Here is a 20,240-nt window from a genome sequence, read left to right on the forward strand (position 1 = left end):
CCAGGAAATGCCAGGCCAGTTACCTCCCCTGTGAAAGGCAAGTCAAGGCGCCTCATAACCCCAGCCCCACATCCCTGGTGGTGAGAGGCCAGGGCTCGTTAAGGAGCCCTGAGGCAGACCTCAGGCCAGAGAAAGGACCTGGGGCCATGCCTAGGCAGCAGGGAAAAGCCTGGAGGTGCATGAGATAGTGCTGTGCAAAGCTTCGACTTAATCTTTGATTCAACAAATAGTCGACATATTCGACCTTGAAAAGTGAAAGTCAAGTCGAATAGCAGCTGGTCTAATAGCTGTTGAATCGAATACCAGAAGTCGAATATTAACAGCGTGGGTCGAATATTCTACAAGGCTTGAATATTGGACTTGCCTATACTGGATTCCTGGGGGGCGGGGAGGAAAGTAAGGGGTGGGAGGGGGAGGGGGGAAGGAGTTCTTTCATGACTGACATGTGTGGCTGGCCAGTGACCTGTCAGCATTCACTGAAGTCCCTTCCAATCCCAGTGCTCTGGGGGGGGCAGAGAAAATGCAGAAAAGGCAGCAGTTTTCAGCTCCCTGCTTTCTGCCTTGGGGTCAGTCTCTGCGCTGCTGGTGCTCTCCAGCACCTCCGCGTCAGACCACGGTGGCTGGAAGCCCTGATCTTCAACAGACTCCCTGCTTGCAATGCTAGCAACAGGGATTTCTGAGAACTTGGTGCTTTTATTTTATAACTACTTTTCATATTAGTTTATGCTTATATTGGATAGGGTTAGTAGTAGCCTAGGATCTATTCTATATATATTTAGTTTATATATATATATTTTTATACATCATTCATTCTTTTCACCACACCAATGCTTCTCAATATATTATCTACACACACAAACACATTTACATAACATCCAGAAATCTAACCTGCGGTGCACGGCACACTTAGAGGTTCCAGTTTACATACGAAGGAACGCATTATGAAGCGGGGTGGAAAGGCAGGTGGCCACACTGGCCAGCCTGCACAAAGGGGAGCAAGCGGGGGAGCTGCAGTTTCTCCCCCCACCAAACTCAGAAGCAGCCTCTTTCCTCCCACTACAAGGGATGAGGCTGCTACAAGCAGTAAAGAGGGGAGCAGCAGTGCCACCAGAGCCACTGCCTGTGCCTGAGACTCCCTCATGTCCAGACACGGCAGCCACAACCTCTCCCACCATAACTGCAACCAGCACAGCAGCGCGCTCCACCCCTGTCACTGCCGATGCTGAGCCTTCCTGCCCCAGAAGAAGAGCTGGCGCTGGACCTGGATCTCAGTGCCCTGGCAAGGGAAGTTCTGGGGAAGGAGGGGGAATCAGTCAAGTTTGTGCTTGACGCCCCTCAGGTTTTTTCCTTTCAAGCCACAAGGCCTTTCCCAGAAGGCACTTCAGAAGGTGCCTCTGTACAGGTGAAGGCAAGCGGCTCTGCTAAGTCCGCTCTTTCTCTCGCTGTGCCTCTGACTGCTGAAGAGGGGGAGAGTTCAGCAGCATCCACAGATGCACCCGCACGCCAGAGGGAAAGACCTAGTACTAGCATGGGCTGGGATCATTATGAGCTGGCAGATGATCCCGCGTTTGCTATCTGTGTGCACTGCCGAGCCAAAATCAGCTGGGGCAAGGGAGCAAAGCATATGACCACCTTGGGGATGCTGAATCATCTCCGCAGGCACCACCCCTTTGCCACAGGAACGGCCCCCACTCACTCCACAGCCCCCGTCCCCCCACAGCAGAGGCAGGGCACCCTGTAACATGGGGCAAAAGGGACCAGTTGCAAAAGCGAGCAACATCACCCAGACCATTGGGGAGATGCTTACTCTGGATGGCCAGTCCTTCACCTTTGCTGAGCGGACAGGGTTTAGGTGGCTCCTGGCACTGCTGGCTCCATCCTATCAGGTGCCCACACCCACCACCTTCAGCGGGACGGTGGTGCCCTCCCTATATGAAGCATGCAGGGAGCACTTGAGGGAGGAGCTGCACAAGGCAGGTCCATAGGTGACCGTAAACTTCACCTCGGACATCTGGAGCAGCCGGGGTGGAGATCATGCGTACCTCTCCCTCACAGGGCACTGGTGTGGCCAGTCAGGCCGTCGGTGGGCTCTCCTTCATGCCAAGGTGATGGATGAGTCTCACACAGCAGCAGAGATCAGGGGTTCCATGAACCGAATAGTGCAGGGGTGGCTGGGCATTGGGCAGGCTGAGCTCACCTGCAGCTTCATGGTCATCGACAATGGGGCCAATATGGTCAAGGCAGTCCGTGATGCCAGCTTTGCTGGTATTCGCTGTGTGGCACACAATTTACATCTAATTGTAAGGAATGCCTTGGAGGGGGACAGGGCTGCCAGTGATGGCGCCAACAACACCATCAGGCTCGTTTCCAGATGCAGGAAGGTGGCAGGCTACTTCCACCGGAGCATGAAGTGGGGTAAAATGCTGCGGGACAAACAAGCAGAGCTAAATGTCCTGCAACACAGAATCATCCAGGATGTGGCGACTCAGTGGGACTCCACATAACTGATGCTCAAGAGGCCGGTGGAACAACAGAAGGCCATCCATGAGCTGGCCTTGCTTGGGGAGATTGGGATCAGCGGCCCCCTGACCAAAGCTGAGTGGTATACCATCTCCCAGATCTTGCTTGTCCTCAAGCCCTTCCTCGAGGCCACTGAGACCCTCAGTGCTGCTGATGCCTTCTTCAGCCAGGTGGTCCCCATAGTGAAGGAGCACCGCAGCCAGATGGAGAGCTTTCTGGGGACCAGTGTTCCTGGCTGGGGTAGGCCACTTTCACCAGATGTGCAGGCACCGATGAGGCGGCTGAAGGAGGGCCTTAGGAAAAGGCTTGAACCCTTGGGGCCCAATACAATGCATATGCTGGCTGTCATCTGTGACCCAAGGGTGAAGGGCACCATATGTGGCAGCGAGACACTGAGTCACTGGAGGGAGGTACTTATTAAGAAAGTTACGGAGGCAGAACGGCAGAGGTGGGGGGAAGTGGGACACGGGGATCCACTGCTTGAACCCAGCCTGCCATCCATGAGCCAGTCTTCCCCTCCACCACAGGTGCTGCCAATATGGGCTAAGGCCATGGCAAACATTAGGGGGTCCAGACCCATCAGACCCCAGGATCAGGCAGACAGCCCTCACACTGTGGTGTCTGCCTATCTTGCCAGCCTGTGGAGCCCCTGGACTGCAACCCATTGGCTTACCGGGCAACCCACAGCCCAATGTGGCCGGATCTGGCCACAGTTGCCTGGGAATACCTGTCCTGTCCAGTGACCATTGTGCCAAGCAAGAGGGTGTTCAGCATGGCTGCGGATGTTGTGACACCCCACTGCACCTGCTTGGACCCTGGTTTGGTGGAGCAGCTGATGTTCCTCAAGGTAAACCTCCCACTGCCAGGGCTCCCCAAGCGCCAGGTGCAGATGGAGCAAATGCTGCCCTCCTCGCTCCATCTGGATCACGAGTTTTGTCTGTCAGCACCTAAGGTGCAGTTTCCCCCAAACCCCTGCACCTATCACCATGAAAGTTGGCAGGCTTGGTGGGCTCCTCAGAGAATAGCAAGCCTGTAGTTTTGAGTTCCCTGTGACTTTCCACACAGAAGTCACAGGAGGTTTTCTCTCAAGAATTTGGGGTGCTGTTACTCCGAACCCCCTGAACCTATCTTGTTGAAAGTTGGCAGGCTTTATGGGCTCCTCAGGAGCTACCATTCCTGCAAGGTTCATCAAGATCAGACATGCAATGCCAAAGTTATAGCCTGCTTTGACCTTCCCCATTATAGCCCATGGGGAAATCGAAGCAGCTCGAATATTTGACACAGCTTTGACCTTGAGTCGAAGCAGACCCACTTCAACTCAAAGCGGATGGTAAATCAAAGCAGGACTGAGTTTAATATTCAACACGGCTGTCGAATTGAATATTACCTGCTCTGCACAGCCCTAGCATGAGAGACCGTGAGCAAGAGGGGTGATGAGTAAGAGAGACCTTGAGTGAGAAGGGTGAATGAGGAGGCCCCGTGGGAGGATAGTGGCCCAACAAGGGGCAAGGAGTAAAATAGGCCTATAGTTATAGAATTGCTCAGTCAACACTCAGGTGAGGGCAGCAGGAGACACCCGACAGACTTGAATGGGACTGACTGAGGTGAGGAGAACTAAGCCCAAAGCTGGGTCAGGCTGGACAGGATGAGTGTGGGAGGGCACTGGTGGTGACTGCCACTTTAAGGGCTGAGCCAAACAGCCAGCAGATGCTTGATTATAGTGGCCATTTTAGGATCCTGGCTGCCTATATAAACAGAGCAGTTCGCTGCTGGCAGGCAGGCAGATACATTGCCTGGCTGCAAGGCTCTTAAAGAAACTTCCCTGGAAGTAAGGGCAGGAGCTTAGGGGGATGGTTTGGAGGCTCCTGGTCCTTGGCATGACCTAAAGCTGCACCCTTCTGGGGACAGGTGGCCTGGTGAGGCTCCTAGTGGTATGGGATCCCCCAGGAAATACCAGGCCAGTTACTACCCCAGTGAAAGGTGGGTTGAGGCACCTTAACCCCTAGCTCCCACAACACTGTGGGTACAAAGGGGCCAGGCATGGCTATGGCCACCTGGGCCCCCACTGGGGAAGGAAGTCCCGTGGCCCCAGTGAGGGAGGAAACCAGAGGGCTAGGAGCCCAGTATGTGTGTGTGAGTGTATAGAATTGCCCTGGGAGAGGCAAGGGCAAGCTTGGACCCAGTCGGGTAATTGACTAGCCACTACCCTGGTGTGGGTCATGGGAAAGGCCCAAAAGATGGTACATCTGCCAACCAAGGTGTGCACTAGGTAAAGCCTATGGCTGAAGGGGCTCGCTCCAAGAGGGAGCAAGGCAATACAAGTTGTCAATGAGTGAAAGAGTTGAGAAGGAGTAGAGTGTGAGAGGCCCTGGTGAGAGGAGGGTGGTATGAATGTGTGTGTGTCTGAGGCCTGACAAGGAGGGCTAAGCTTAGTGTGGCTGTAGGCAGGGAGCATTGTGTCATCTGGATGCCATCTGTAAGGCTTGAGATGTGGTGTAGGGGAGGAACGGAGCTGCACATAGCACCCTCTGGCATCAGGGGAAGAATAGACAGCCTCCCACCTAATTAACACCATAATTATATATCATCAAGGTGTGGCAAGACAGGAGGCGGGTGGTTGGCTCAGAAACAGCAGGAGGCAGGCCAATGACAGACTGGCCCCAAGCAAGCCCCCTTTTACAATGAGTGTGGCCCTTGAGAGAGGACAGCATGAAAGAGGCTGGGTGAGAGCCAGCAGAGTAAATAGGACCCCAGTGAGAGAAGGATGGCATGTGAGTGGCCCTCTGGGGCTGTAGTGAAGAGCCACAACTCTGTGCCCACTTTGCCTCAGACATAGGCCAGGGAAGTAACACCAGAGTAACATCTGCAAGGCATGGGGCCCATGGAGAGGAGATAAGAGCAGGTATTAGGCCCTTGTCAGCAGGGTGAGTAATGGGTAGCCTCCTGCCTTAGTAATGACTCTCATTTTTTTCCATCATGCCTGGCAGGAGAGCAAAGGGGGCAGTTTCCCCAGGAGCAGGGCAGTCAGCGGAGACCTGATGAGGAGGGCACCCTGTTACACACATGAATTATAGAGTGATTAGATGGCCAGCATAGGCTCAGATTTTGGTGGACAGCTAGACTGAAGGATTAACTTACAGCCATCTAAGGCCACCTGACACCTGAACAAGAACTTACACACTAGTTTATGCATCCTGAATTCAAACCATTGTTAATTCACTCTAATTTTCCTATCTGGGCTCACAGGGCATTTATACACATGCTCTGTGGATGGGGGCCCCTTTAATTTGACAGCCTCAGCATTTGTGTGTCAGCATCTCCACACTTCAGAATGACTCCATTTTGAAGGACCAAGATGCTGATACACAAGACGTAGAGGTTGACTAGAGCATGGTAATTACCAAGCTCCAGCAGACTCAGTTAACAGAGTCTGCTTTGACATGCTGTAATTACAGCATGTTGAGCAGTCTCCCAGCTCATGTACAGGCACCCACAGAGACAAGCCCTTGGTACCTCCTCCTCCTGTATTGCAGCTGCTAGGCCAATGCCTCAAATGTCATCATTTGAGGGAACAAAGGAGGAAATGACTATTTCAGTTTTCTATGATACAGGAAGCCAAGTGAAACAGAACCTCTGAGCCTCCTAGACATTAGGACAGCTCAAATCTAAATCAGAAATGGCACGGCCTCAGGATGCAAATCCAAATAATCCAATTCTTTGGACTCAAATTTGTAATGGGATCAGAAGCTGAATCCAGGCTCATCTCTAATTTCTGGAATATGGAAACTAAGACTGCAGGATAAGAAATCCTGATTCTCCTCTGGTTCATACTGGTGCATGTCAGTAAGAAATACCAAAGCAGAGAAAACAGTAGTGGTGTAAATCAGTACTTCTCAACCTTTGGGTCACAACTCAAAAGTGGGTCACAAGAATATATAAAAGGGTGGCGAACAAAACTATAAAAATGGATTTCTGTTAAAGGAGAAACACATGGGAAACTGGCTTTTCCCTTTCAGCTGGCAGAGTTCTAGGCTGCAAGGGGCAGCTTGGGGCTCCCCTTGCCACACACACCTACCCACCGCCCCACACATTGGGGGCTAGGGTCTGGGGGTGAGAGCAGTGGGTCAGGAGTGAGGGACACTGGGTCAGGACTGGCCATTGATGTTTACAAATGGGTCCTGGTACAAAAAAAGGTTGAGAACCATTGGTATAAATTATAATAGAAGTGTATGTCAGAGTAGAGTGCAAGATTAAGAGCCGGCTTCTCACTTACATTAGGACTTCCTAATGTTTAAAGAGTGATGAAAAAGGGCCTTTGTGTAAAGAATCAGGTCCTTACAATGTGATCTGAAGTGTGTCAATGCTATTTGATGATTGCTGGGTTTTAACCTTGGTTTTCCATTATAACCAGTAGAGCTTTAGTGGGTGACCTCTTTGTTTCAAGCCTCAGAGCCTATTTCCATATTGCTTGGCCCCTGATGGCAACATTTACACCTGAGGAGAGAAGGCATAAAAGGCAACCAGATCACAATCCCCCTTTGCTCAGGTGCAATCAACCATGAGATGCAAGGATAAAACCCATGCTTGAGGGGAAGAGGAAGCGGTGAAGGGTTCACATGCCACAAACGATGTTAACTCCCATATCACTAACATAGCTTGCGATAGATGGCACATAATGCTATGCCTGCAAAGTACTTTTGTTTCATATTTCCTTTGTCTCCACCATTACCCATATCTCTCTAAACACTGACAGGACTTCTCAAATATGGGCATCCATGAGCAGCAGATTAGTGTCTGGGAAATGAAGAAGGAAGCCAGCTGCCTGTAAATGCTTATCCTAGAGATATATTTTTTCTCACACCAGGTTGTGCCTTTATCTCCTCAAAAAACACAAACTTTCCCATTGCAGACGGAGACTGGAGGACTCGGCAAACCCCCTTCTCTCTGTTCTATTACACTTTCATGAAAAAGGAAATTAAAAAGTTAAAAATGAGCTTCCTTTCTTTGCAGCTGTTTCACAGTTTGTGTCTCATTGTACCATTTCTCAGCCCTTCCCTTCAAGCAGGCTTCCTTACTTCTCCTTGTTCCTCTTTTGCACCTTGCCTACTCTTCCTGTCACATTTTTAGTCCATTTTCTCGTTATTTTCACAGCAGTTTCTCAACTGCTTATAGGAAGTTTCAGGGGCATAACTCATGTCATTATTGCTTTGTTGTAATATAAGCACTTTCTAAATACTTGAAGCGAGGTGTGAATTTGGGCTTGATGATACACAGGAAGGGAAAACCCAGCATGGGAGGCAGGAGGTGGGAATTTTAGCAAAACAGCTCCCATTGTAGTCATGACCTCCAGACCAGAAGGTATTATCCCCTACAGCTTGAACTCAGGGACTATTCTGCAGACCCGTGTGCAATAACAAACTAGTGACAGGAGCAGGGTGGGCACAAAGGGGTCAAGAAACATCCTGAGCAAAGAGTGGATTATATGATTAAGAGTGTCTAAGGTACCTACCACCATTATATGAACACAGGTGATGTATATCAAAGAAGAAGCATCAAGTAATGCCCATGAAGACCATGACTTCACTGCTTTCTCTCCTCTCAGTAAGTATTTGGGAAAGGAAGAGAAATACATGGATAAATAGATAGATACATGGTTATTCAGGCTGGGGAGTCAAAGGTAGCAGGTCCATGACTTTTGTGTATGCCATTGGCTCCTGAAACTTGTGCGCTAGAATAGTTACTCTTCCACAATGGGTTGTTAGGTGGCTCTTCAACCTTGACATGAGTCACTGTGGTCTTTGGTGCTATTTTAGCCCAGTTTAACTAACTTGAGTTAAGAAAAAGTTGTGTTTTCTTTTCCTTTCTCATTCTCCACACTGAAGACCAACTCTTAAGGTGCCCTAAGACTTTTTTTGAAGGAATCTATTGGGAAACCTAAATAGACAGGTTGCTCACGTCTCCAACTTGTGGTTCACCTACTAATGTCATGCTTTCTCCTCTAGCGACCGTTCATATTTCATGTTTCAAAATCAGCATTAATGAGAGACAGCAAAGATGAGAAATGAATGGTGAGGTTTCCCATGCATTAGCCTTAAGTAATATGCATCTGCATGAGACACGTGCAACCCTTGCCCAGAGATGTGTGTGCTCTCCGGTGACCTGCTCCCCTGCATTGCAGTGTGAGTGTGGAAATAAAGTTAGTGTGGAAAATATCAGTGGGGAGAAAGAGAAATGCCCATTGGAAAGTCTGCAGAAATGTTTGGATAATGGCTGCAAAAACAAAGTAGAAAAAAGACCCAGCTCTGCTCTGTGTTTGGAGTGGGAAAGCCTCAGAATAACAAAGGCATCTTCTTATAGTATCACCTAAAGGCTGCAGTGTGCAAGATGCTATACAAAAACATTAATTAAAATACTCACTGCCCTAAAGAGTTCATAGTCTACATAGACCAAAGTATGGCTCTAGGGTGAACTTAAGTAGGCATGAAGACATGCCATTAGTCAACTGCCATACAGTGGTCTGGCTTATCTGAATCCAATTCTTAGGCAATGAATGATCCATCCCTAGCATGCTCAAACATCAGCCTGCAGCTGCCACCAAGCCTGAGTCCAGCTCCTTTAGGCCACAGTCCTGGCTGACAGAGCCAGGGAGATCTCCAGCTCCACTGCACACTCCTCTGGTTAGGGCTGACCAGACTCCACATTCACACTGCTTTCTCTTCCCCTTACTCCAGCCTCAAGTTTCCTTTTCCCTTTCCTGGGGTTTTCTGGGAGTTTCAGTCCAAATTAACAGTCAGCATGGCTCTGCAGAGTGTCCCCTGGTTCCTCCTTCTGTTACACATATTACAGCAGCTTAACTTGAAGGGATTTGAATTCACATCCTAGGAGGGTATCCTAACCAGCACACTACATACTAGCCTAGGTGAGAGTATGATCTACCCCTCTTCTTGAAGCTGAGCCCTGAGACAGCCAAGATTTTAAGTGGCATTGAACCAGCAGGACAGGACTATAAGGAGGCATGCAACCCTGAGCCAGTAGCTAAACATATAGGTATTTTAGTACCTAAGTGTAGGTGCCTAAGGAACTAATCTGAATCCTAGTATCCCAAATGCATTTGTGGATCTACATTGTATATCATGGGGCTGCAAATACCTATGTAGGGATGGTGCATAAAGGTTAAGTGCTGCAACACCCATATCATCCTCTGATTTTGGATTGAAGTAATTTAACCAAGGTCATCTCAGGAGTCTGTGGAAGTCTGTGGAGTTGACCCCCCACCTCTTCCATCTCAGGTGAGCAGTCATACCAGAGGATTCAGGGGTTAGGATTGGTTTTCTGACAAGTCCGTCCTCACAGAGCACCAGTCCAACAGACTATAAAAGATCTTTTCCTTCAGCCGTCTGCCTTCAGCAGACTGTCAGGCTATCAAGAGGTGCCAAGCTATCACATGGAAACTCCACTTTCAGCTCCACTCCAGGGTTAGTGGCCAATGGCTTCCAGCTGTTGTGCTTATCATTTGTTGGCAAAAGGAACAGGCCAGCCCAGCTCCCACTGCCAGTGCCAGATACTCCCATATCCCCAAAGGGATTAACACAGTGCTTCTTTTTAAAGCTAATCATTCATGCTTCTGCTGAATACTGAAGCATCTTACTCAGACTGTGTTGATCACAGGCCCTGGGCTCTACCTCTCACTCCTTCCTTCCTTTTTCTCTTTACCTATGCAATTAAGAACACCGAGGATTTGTTTTTACAAACTATGGAGAGATCAGCAAATCTAATTTATGGGAATACTAGACATCACCACAAAGCCTGAGAGCTGGTGTTTGATGACACTACTGTTGCCCACCGTCACTATGATTCATTGCTAGGAACCACAACAATAATTTATATTGATATAAACCAACAGTATTGATACAGCAAATCATCCAAGCACCTGTCTGGCTGTAAATCCTCTTGTCCCTCTTTTTTATGCTCAGCACAGAAATATGATCAAAAAGGTAGGGATGAAAAAAAAAAACCCTTGCCATGCTCATATTTTATCTCTTAAAGTGGTGAGACTGGGTAGCCTTTTCTGTAATGAAATGGCTTTCCATAAGGCTTAATATAAAAGAAACATACAGTGATGGAGCTGTAGAGCTGGGAAGGAATAGTAGAGCTGGGAAGCAATAGTTCAACTAGATACCTGGCTATAATAGTGACAGGAACTTCGTTAATTATCCCTAGATAGACATAAATTAGCAAGTATGGAGATAACTGATTGACAGGCAAGTAGAAAGAGATAGATATTAGGCTTGTGCAAAGCAGCAAATATTCACTTCGGATTTGGCCGATTCGGAGGACAGTGATTCAATTTGGAGATTTGAACCTCTGTCCCAAATCGATTTGGCCAAATCCAATCCAAAAGATTGAAAGAGCAGACACTGAGGTGGTGTCACAATTTACCACTTATTAAGTGCAGTCAAAATGAAAGCAAATTTATGTTCAAGCAGTTTAGATGCGTTAAGTGTCCTGGAATTGCAAAGTTGCTCCATTTCAGGTTAGGGTCATCTCCTAACACCCCCTAACTTCAATAAGTCCCTGCATTCCCATGATTTCCAGTTATTGCAAGTGAATATGTGGCGCTATGGATGCTATGGAGGTTCAGCCATAGTCTAAACAGGCAGCTGGTAAGTCTGTTGGGGTTGGGGGAGGAAGGGTGGAAGGGGCATGGGAGAGGGAGAGATTGGGGCTGGGGCTGGGGCTGGGGCTGGGGCTGGGGCTAGGGCTGGGGCTAGGACTGGGACAAGCTGCCCGGCTGGAGTGGGGGGCGCAGGACTGGAGGAGGAGGGCGGGGGGGATGTGGGCATGGCAGTGCTTGCAGCGGGGGCTCTGCCCTGCTTCTATTTCCCCAGCCGGAGGGTGGGAGGGGCAGGATGTGGGCACAGCTTGCTCTGCATGGAAGAAGGCAAGCGGCAGCAGGGCATAGCCCCCACTCCCAGCGCTGCAGTGCCTACACCCTATGCTCCCCCATGCCAGCTGGCAAGTGGTGACAGTGCAGAGTCCCTGTTCCAAGTTCTGATACGGGCATGGCAGTGCTGGGAGTGGGGGCTATGCCCTGCCCTCCTCCATCCAGAGCAAGCCATGCCTGCATCGCTTCCCCACCCCAGTGCTGGCTGGACAAGTGGCAGCAGGGCACAGCTCCCGCTCCCAGTCTGCCATGCCTGTATCAGTACTGGGAGTGGGGACTCTGCACTGTTGCCGCTTGCCAGCCAGCATGGGGGGGTGGGAGGGGGGGAATGGGATGCAGGCACTGCAGTGCTGGGAGCAGTGGCTATGCCATGCTGCCATGTGCCCCGTTCCACCCGGAGCAAGCTGTGCCCGCATCTGCTCCCCCCACCCCTGCCCCAGCTGGGCAAGCAGCATCAGCATAGCTCCCTCTCTGAGTGCTGTATGCTCCTGCATCCTGCACCCTCCCACCCCCATCCCCGAGTCCCATGCCAGCTTGTCCCAGTCCCAGCCCCAATCCCTCCCTCCCCCATGCCCTTTCCCTCCCCCAACCCCAACAGACTTACCAGCTGGAGGCAGCTGTGTCAGCTGCCTGTTTAGTCTATGGCTGAATCACCAAATCTTTTCCAAATTGTTTTCTGAATCAATTCAGATGCTTCAAATTGATTCAGAGTGTTTAACTGGTCTCCCGATTCAATTCTGAGTCAGAGATTCGGTCCCTAAAAGAGGGTGAATCTCCTCCAAATTGAATCAGCTACCAAAGCTTCGCACAGCCCTAACATTTACATATAGAGTGAATGAAAGAAAACATCCACAGACTGTCAAGAAGTGGAAGAAAAAGAAGTAAATAAGAGAAAACATTAATGAAAGAATAAACCATTTCCTCTATTATTTTGGGGGATCATTCTAACTTTTGGGGACTCTCTTATCTCTCATGATAAATCCAGGCTGTCCCTTAGCTATGTAAAAAAGTCCATCTTTGCATGATTTAAAATGTAATCACTGTTGAAAAAAACCCCTAGTATTAATTTGCAAGATAGAAAATTATAAGGAAAGTTTGATAACCAACCCAGTATGGTTTGCCCAACTCTTCCCTCTGTCACCACAATACACAAAGGTAGCTAGTTAAAGTACACCCAGGAGGCAAGATCTGTGGCTTTCGAAAAGCAGGCTTCTTCCTCTGAGTAGCAACTTTATGACTGATAAGGGGTAGCAGCCAGTTGTACTACCTCATAGAAAGAGCAGACACTGAGGTGGTGTCACAATTTACCACTTATTAAGTAAGTGCAGTCAAAATGAAAGCAAATTTATGTTCAAGCAGTTTAGCATGTTAAGTGTCCTGGAATTGCAAAGTTGCTCCATTTCAGGTTAGGGTCATCTCCTAACACCCCCTAACTTCAATAAGTCCCTGCATTCCCATGATTTCCAGTTATTGCAAGTGAATATGTGGCACCATCCTAACAGGAACTCAACTGATTCCTCTTCCATACCAGCTCATCAACTGAACTGGGCTGATTAGCACATCAGAGGCAGGCCAAGGCTACTAGTCTTTGTGATGTTACTGATTACACAGTACACCACACTGAAGGCACTTAACACAATAGCATCCACACTGCCACTGTCATGGACCCAGAGGAACAGACTTCCACCTTCAGCTTCCTCTGTGCAAAAATGAAATTTATTTCTCTCCATGGGGACTTTTTATCATCTTTAATTTGCCCTGAGCCTGAGGAAAGATGCTCAAAAGCTTGCAGAAAAAGATCTTCTTTTTTTTTTTTTGCAATTTCTTAGTTGGTTTAATAGAAGGTATCATCTCTGAATCAAGTTCTAAAGTTCTGCATTCACACACTGAAGCTTGTTATCTCACGCTAAGTGCCTTCTGAGCATCTCAAAGTTATGCAACTTCAAATGAGGTTAACTGTGGGCTGTGTTACCTAGCTTTTGTTAGGGTAACTTTCAATCTGCCTCCCAGAGATAAAACAATCAATTTGCAGTCCTCCAGTATCCCAGGATGCACCCCTCCTTATCAGTCCTGCTTCCCAGAGAAGGGTTAGAGCCCAGATATCCTGGTGCTTAGCTATGCCCCTGCTCACCAACAGTATTAACCCTTAACATACAACTGCTCACAGCATGTTCTAACTTTAACACTGATTAATGTTCCACAGATTTAGTGTTGTCTAAGTGTAATGTGCATCTTCAGCCTTAACTTGTTACCTGCCTACTCCCCACACAATGGCATTAAGCAGGGGATAGCAGCCTGCCTCACTGTTCAGGGTCTGCTGGTGCAGGTGACCAGAGGGGTATAAGGAAGTCCAACTTATGATTTTGAGTTGGTCAGAAAACTTTGAAAACAGTTTTTGAGCAGAAAATGCTGCTTCATCAAAATAAATAGATGTGAATGTTTTGAATCAGGACTACCAATTACAGCTTATAAAAAGAGAAACATGAGCATCCCTAGATGTCATCCAGAATGACTTTGGATGTGATACATATCCTGGTAGTGTCAGTGGCTGTCTTTCCATTGGCTTCAGTGAGCTTCAGTGGGGGGAGGGTGTCAACATTTGAAAAATTTAATGATTTTTGTCTTTGAACATTTGAAATCTTACATGTTCAGTTCAGTATGTCCAGTTCCCTGTTGTATATTTCTAATTGTGCATGTATCTCTATTTTTCTTTCACCTTCAAGGAACTGCCATTACCCTTTATACTAAGCTTCCATATATAAATAGTTTCTGGAGTTAGTAAATGATTAACAGATGGTTAATGAGGTTTTTTTTAAACAGCCTTCCTAAAGTTCTTTGAAAGTCCCTTAAATCCCTAGCCCTTGGAGTCATGTGATAGCATGAGTTTCTCAGGTTTCCTTAAAAAGAAAAGGAAGCGCATTTCTAGCCTCTGCAGTAGTAGAGAAAAGCTGAAAAGAATGAATAGAAGGTAGCCCCAAAGCTCAAAACTCAGAAGGCAAAATAAATAAATAAATAAGAATACAGAAAATATTATGTTTTCAGATCTCCTAGTTTTTAAAGCAGTGTCATGATATATTGGGCCCTGACATAATTTTTAACACTCAGCATTGGTAATATGAATATAGATCCAACTGGAGAATAAGGTTGCTTACAGCCACACGTTGTATACGCTTCTGGTCTACAATAATGCGTACTACTCATATCTGTAACACGCATGTAAAATTTCTTGTTATGTTTTTAGCTCTTCCTAATCAATTTATCTTACTCAAAAATATGACTCAAACAATTCAGGTTTGCAATGATATCCCCACAGTATAGCCCAGATCCTCGGCTGATGTGAGCCAGTGAAGTGCTACGGAAGTCACCCATCGATGACCTAGCCTTGTATTGGGGGTGTCACTCTGTCCTGTGAAATCTGTGTGTTGCTCCTAAGTCAGTTGTTTGTGTTGGGAGGGATGATGTAACCGTTGTGCTGAGGAGCTTGATAAGCTGGGGGAGGGTGGTGGGTAGAGATCATTCTTGCTCACAGGAAGTGTAATCATTACTGATAACAAAGTAGAGGGAGCTCAGCATAGAGGGGAAGTGAGCTGCACCCTGTGAGTGGGTATCAACAACGCGATTCGAGCAGCAAACTAGAGTGGGAAGCCAGAACACGCACTGAAGTGCCACCACCCTACCTCCTCCCAGTCTGATCAGTAGATTAGATGCCACAGTGTCTCACTGCATCTCGAGCAACCCACAGGAGCCCCATTCTGCAGCTTCCCACAAAGTGTAGAGTGTAGTAATTTTAGACCATATATATCCTCCTTGATGCCGAGCTAGCTGTGTGCCAAGCCTCCCCTTTGGCATAACTCAGAAACACTCAAAAACTGCTTTAAATTGTGCCACCGACCAGTATCTACAGCAGCTGGGTCTAGCAGAGCATGGGAAATATCATGAAGTAATTTTGCTTCTTCCCTCTACACCACAACGAGCCTCCCATAACAGCTAAATCAGCTAGTGGGCATCACTACAAAGCCATAGTATTCAAAACTAAACCATGTACAGTGCCTAGTAGAAGTTTGAGACATCACAAGGGACTTTTCCCTATGTACTGTTTACAGGCATACATACCTCCTCTATAACTTCAGCATTTTCACAACAATATGCAATGCACATTTCACAATCTCTAACCAGTTGACCCATAGTTATACTGAATGCATGCATGATTCACGCCACTGGCTGCACTAGCAAAATCTCATACATTAGCTGCAGAGGAAAAACAGGAAGTAAAGTGAATTTCCAACAGCTCTGACAGAGTCAATCATTTTAAAAAAGGTTAAGAAAACCAGCAGAACAGTAGGTTTCTTTTTTTCCTGCTCTTGTCTATCACCCTTAAATCATTGCCTCCCCCTCCCTCTCTTGGGAATATAGAAAAGTTAACAGTTTGGGAACACTTTGATCTGCAACATTTTACGGCTTTCCTATCTCACTCTGTATTTTGTAACTTACCACATGGTAGATTCCTAGAGCAACTGTTGCAGTCTTGATGTTGAAACAGCAACATTTTGGGGTCTCTGTGGATATCTGAGGAGACATTTTTGATCTGCTGAGACCCTTGTCGAGCTTGTGCTTGTGAATCCGAGACAACTGCACTGAACAAAGCAAGCAGTCCGCTGTACTCAACTTCCTTCCTGATCTTTAAATGTGTCAAGTCATGTCCAAAGTCACATGAGGGCGTTGAGTTCTTGCAAGTAATGTTTGTTCTAGCAAATCTTTAACTATTGCTCTGTCCTAGTTGGCAAGTGTGTTTACAAAAACTGCTTTTTGGAGACAGTCTATTTAGTATAGATGGTATGATATGGTTGTGTTGTGACCTTATAAACATGAAGCCAAAGCCATACAAAAACAAAAGCAAGGGGCAATACTATGAAGCTAGCCCATGCCCCCTAAATTTACATTTCAGCACAAAAATTAGCAACCTAATTCTCAAAGGTGCTGAGAACTGCTTAAAGTTTGCTGAAGCCATTGGAGCTGCAGTGTGCCAAGGACCTTTGAAAAATACTGTTCTGTAACAGTAATATAGACTTGGGAACCTGATTTGAATGCACACATTTGCAAAGTATAGCCTTAAGTTTAGAAATTACAGGCAATCCCCTTTACAACAGCCTTGAAGGTTAAAAAGAAAAAGGAGAAAAATGTAATTCTCCTTTTTCTCCCACACAATTTCACATGTAAAAGTAGATGAACTTTTTTGTATACAGATCAGATCAGCATTCAGACACACAGAACTAAAGTTGTTCCCAAGTCATTCACACACAGTGTGTTACTGAGCAGTATGGTGTCTACACGTGCATTACTGCGCAGTAACTAATCAGGTGTAAATCTGATACCTGCATGATGCTCAAGTCAGCATAAGTTGCCATATTAACTGTGCAGTACAGGCATGGACATGTCGATGCACACCTGTATTGCACAGTAATTTCAGTTACTGCACAGTAAATGTGCATGTGTAGACATACCCACAATTAACCGATTTGCATGGCAAGCACATTACAGTTTACTGTATTATTTTTCTTGGAAATTTGATCCTCTAAGATGCATTGCATCTGGGAACGATTGTTTTCTACTTGACCTAACATATATGTAGCACAATGCATGCAGATACTTTAGTGGTGAGCATTTTATATGTGCTCCATGAAATTGCTCTTAATAGCCATGATCCTCAATGCCATATAGTTTTTAGGGCAAATTCACGGCTTTCTTACTACCCTGGAGGGCAGGGTAAGAAGAGGCAGTGTTCCATCAAGTTGTCTTAGATCAGCTGGGTTAAAGCAAACTGGCAGGAAATCAGCCATAAATCCATCTCTCCACGTGGGAATCTTTGCATTGGTAAAAGACATTGCAGGGCAGATCGCACGTGCTTGGGACTTTTCATGGCTAGGAGGAGCCATGGTCAATATAGTTCCATAGTGTTGCCAAGTCTTAGGCTTGTATCAGCCTCGCAATATTTGCCTAATTCATTAAAGCCCCATCTGTAGGAGCTGTAAGATTTCAACAGATTCTCAACTTCCTCTTCCCTTTTTTTATTTTTAAGTAAGGAAGTTTCTAAATTTCCAGGCCTCCTGACTGTGGAGTAAAATGTAAAAACAAGTGCTGTGTGAGACCAAGAGCCATTAAAAAAACAAAAGACAAAGTCAGTCTCATAACACTTTGGGCTAGACTCAGGATTTCTGCAAGTTTGTGCCTGGCAACACTGGTCCTGTGTCCCCACAGTTCCCTTCCACCTGCAAGGCCTCACACAAATTAGGGCAGGCAAGGTTCTTTGAGTAGATGTGATATCTTTTATTAAAGCAACTGAGTAATTGGAAAAAAGGTCTTAGCAAGCTTTTGGGCACAGTCACCCTTCTTCAGGCATAGAAAGTCTCTGCTGTTCTGAGACTCTAAGAAATGAGAGCAGCTAAAAGTGTGGCCCAAAAGGTTGTCAGTGAGAATGTAAATAGGTAGAAATTAGAAAGACAAAAGGTAAAGCAGAGGGGCCGGGGACGAGAGCAGGAGGAAAAAGGCTAAAGGGAGACATTACAGTGATAGAATATAGGGTGGAAAAGAGGCCACCTTGGGTGTCAGTAAAAAAAAATGGAGATCAGGAAAACAGGAATGAGAAAAGCTCAAAGTGGGAAAGAATGTAGTGTAAATATAAATAGGTAGAAAGGAGAAACAAAAGGTAAAGCAGAAGATGGAGGGGGGGAAAGGCCAAAGGGAAATATTACAGAGGTAAACACACAGGCTAAGAAAGAGGCTCTCAATGAAGAAGAAAATAGTAGGAAATCAGAAAAACAAAGGGCAGAAAAGGAGGGGAGGGGAGGGGAGAAATGGTGGGGGAAAAGAGAATGTAAGAGGTCAGGTCAGGCACGTACCTGTTGAATTAGATGTCAGGCAGGTTGTAATGTGTCATAAAACCAACATCTATGTATTGAGTCCATGATTTTTTGTATCCAGTAGATTTATGAAGTGAAGTCCATAGGCTCGTCCACGGAAGGTGTTTTGTAGATTCCCTTCGAGGATTAGCACTGAGAGATTGGAGAGGAAGTGACTGTCCTGTGAGGAGTGTGCACCCACAGGAAATTGGTTATTCTTGTCTTTGATAGATTTTCAGTGTGCGTTCATTCTGGTGCACAGTTGTTTGGTTTCTCCTACATATTTTCCATCAGGGCATTTGGTGCACTGGATGAGATATATAACATTCCTGCAGGTGCAGCTGTAAGATCCAGGAATGGTGATGGCTCTGTTGTGGGGTGTAGTTATAATGGGGGTATAAACCTCATACAAATTAAAGCAGACTTCTGTTTCACACTTGGGAAAGGAACCATGAGCATCGTGGGCTAATACAGTCCTCAGCATCCTGTCTTTTTTCTGCTGGCCAGGGTGGAATGAGGAGGGGGCCTTGACTCACCCCTCTCCCTTTGAGCTCCTTCTGAGGCCTGGCAAAGGAAATCTTTGCTCCTTCTTCATGGAAGCACAAGCACCAGACCTGTGCCCAGCCTCCTGTGAAGAAACACAGGTTCTGGGAAAGCTGAGAGCAATGAAACTTTTATTTAGTAGGGCACTCTTCACACAACTTGCTTCCCAAAATGCCTTACAGCCTTATATCATATCAGAGAGTATGTGCTGTAAATGATTAGATATATTAGGATATAAAGGCCAAATGCACAGCAGAGACATTAAGACGTATAACTGCTTACAGGGGTGATCTTGGCTTCTGGTGCCAAAGACCTTGGTTCAAAACGTGGGGCAAACATAGAGCAGGAAATAAAAAGTATCCTACGTTTCATTAAAGAGGTCAGACTAGATGCCTGCAGGGGTCTCTTGCAGCTTTGAAACCTACAAATGCCTATTCACAGTGCCCCCAAACAACATATATCCACTAGCAAAGGAATTATGGGTAAGCCTAGGCTGTAACGTCAGCATGTCCCAGACCCCTGTTCCTGTTAACACACGGCAACCCCAGAAATGTTGCAGTGATGCTAAACCCTGGCTGACCTCCTGCAAACACCTTGAGAGTTACATCTCCTGTAGGTCTGTGAACACCTGCCAAGGATATCTCTGGGGCAGCCTCACTGATTCATTTCCAGGCTTGGCACATATGAGAGAAAGCAAGTGGGTGGGGCATGTTCAGGACTACCCCTTCCAGGGTACACCAAGGATGTGGCTCAGTTCTTCTAACTTGCATATCACTTCAGGTTTAGGGTATGAGCTTAGGAGCTGGCTTTAATTCCATGCTGTACTCCATGATCTCTGTATGACCTTAGGTAATTCATCTGGCTCTCTGGCCCCCAGCACCCACTTTGTATTATACACTTTAGAGCACTTCCTAGGCATGTCATGATGGTGAATGCAGTAAAGCTCAGAAGAAGCCCAGCTGCTACAGGTGAAGAGCCTGCTTAAGTACCATAAGCACTGTAAATTAAGGGAAGATGGAATCTATGGCCATGTGGAGACGAAACAAGAGGTGTGTGCGCACAACACTTCAAAGCGAGCTAAATGCTTTTGCACAGCTTTAATGGTGTTGGTGTTTGTGCGCCTTGGTGGCGTACTGTGCATTAATTCCAGCCACTGCAGGAAATTCGGTGGCATAATGCGCCTTAAATGACCTGGGGCACAGCAAACTAAATCTCCTTTAAGGAGTTTTAGTTTGCTGCCCTTATAGCCACCGAGCGAAGCACCAGGCTCTGTGCAGCTCCGTGGCTCTGCAGGAAGCCCTGCAGGCAGCCTGGCAGCAGCCCAGGAAAGCAGCTGT

The 20,240-nt window shown here is 46.9% G+C and overlaps 1 protein-coding gene across 1 annotated transcript in view; it reads right to left on the reverse strand.

Annotated features, from left to right (window-relative positions):
• LAPTM5 (lysosomal protein transmembrane 5) overlaps nucleotides 1-16,132 on the reverse strand; it is a 37,556-nt gene extending 21,424 nt beyond the window's left edge. Inside the window, exon 1 of the mRNA XM_090058282.1 lies at nucleotides 15,956-16,132. Coding sequence (XP_089914408.1) covers nucleotides 15,956-16,042 — 87 coding nt within the window. The 5' untranslated portion in view covers nucleotides 16,043-16,132. The remainder of the gene's footprint in view (nucleotides 1-15,955) is intronic.
• Between the last annotated feature and the right edge of the window lie 4,108 nt (nucleotides 16,133-20,240).

The sequence above is a fragment of the Crocodylus siamensis genome, chromosome 7 (genome assembly GCF_052110815.1).
Source record: "Crocodylus siamensis isolate JL-2025a chromosome 7, ASM5211081v1, whole genome shotgun sequence".
NCBI classification, from domain to species: Eukaryota; Metazoa; Chordata; order Crocodylia; family Crocodylidae; genus Crocodylus; species Crocodylus siamensis.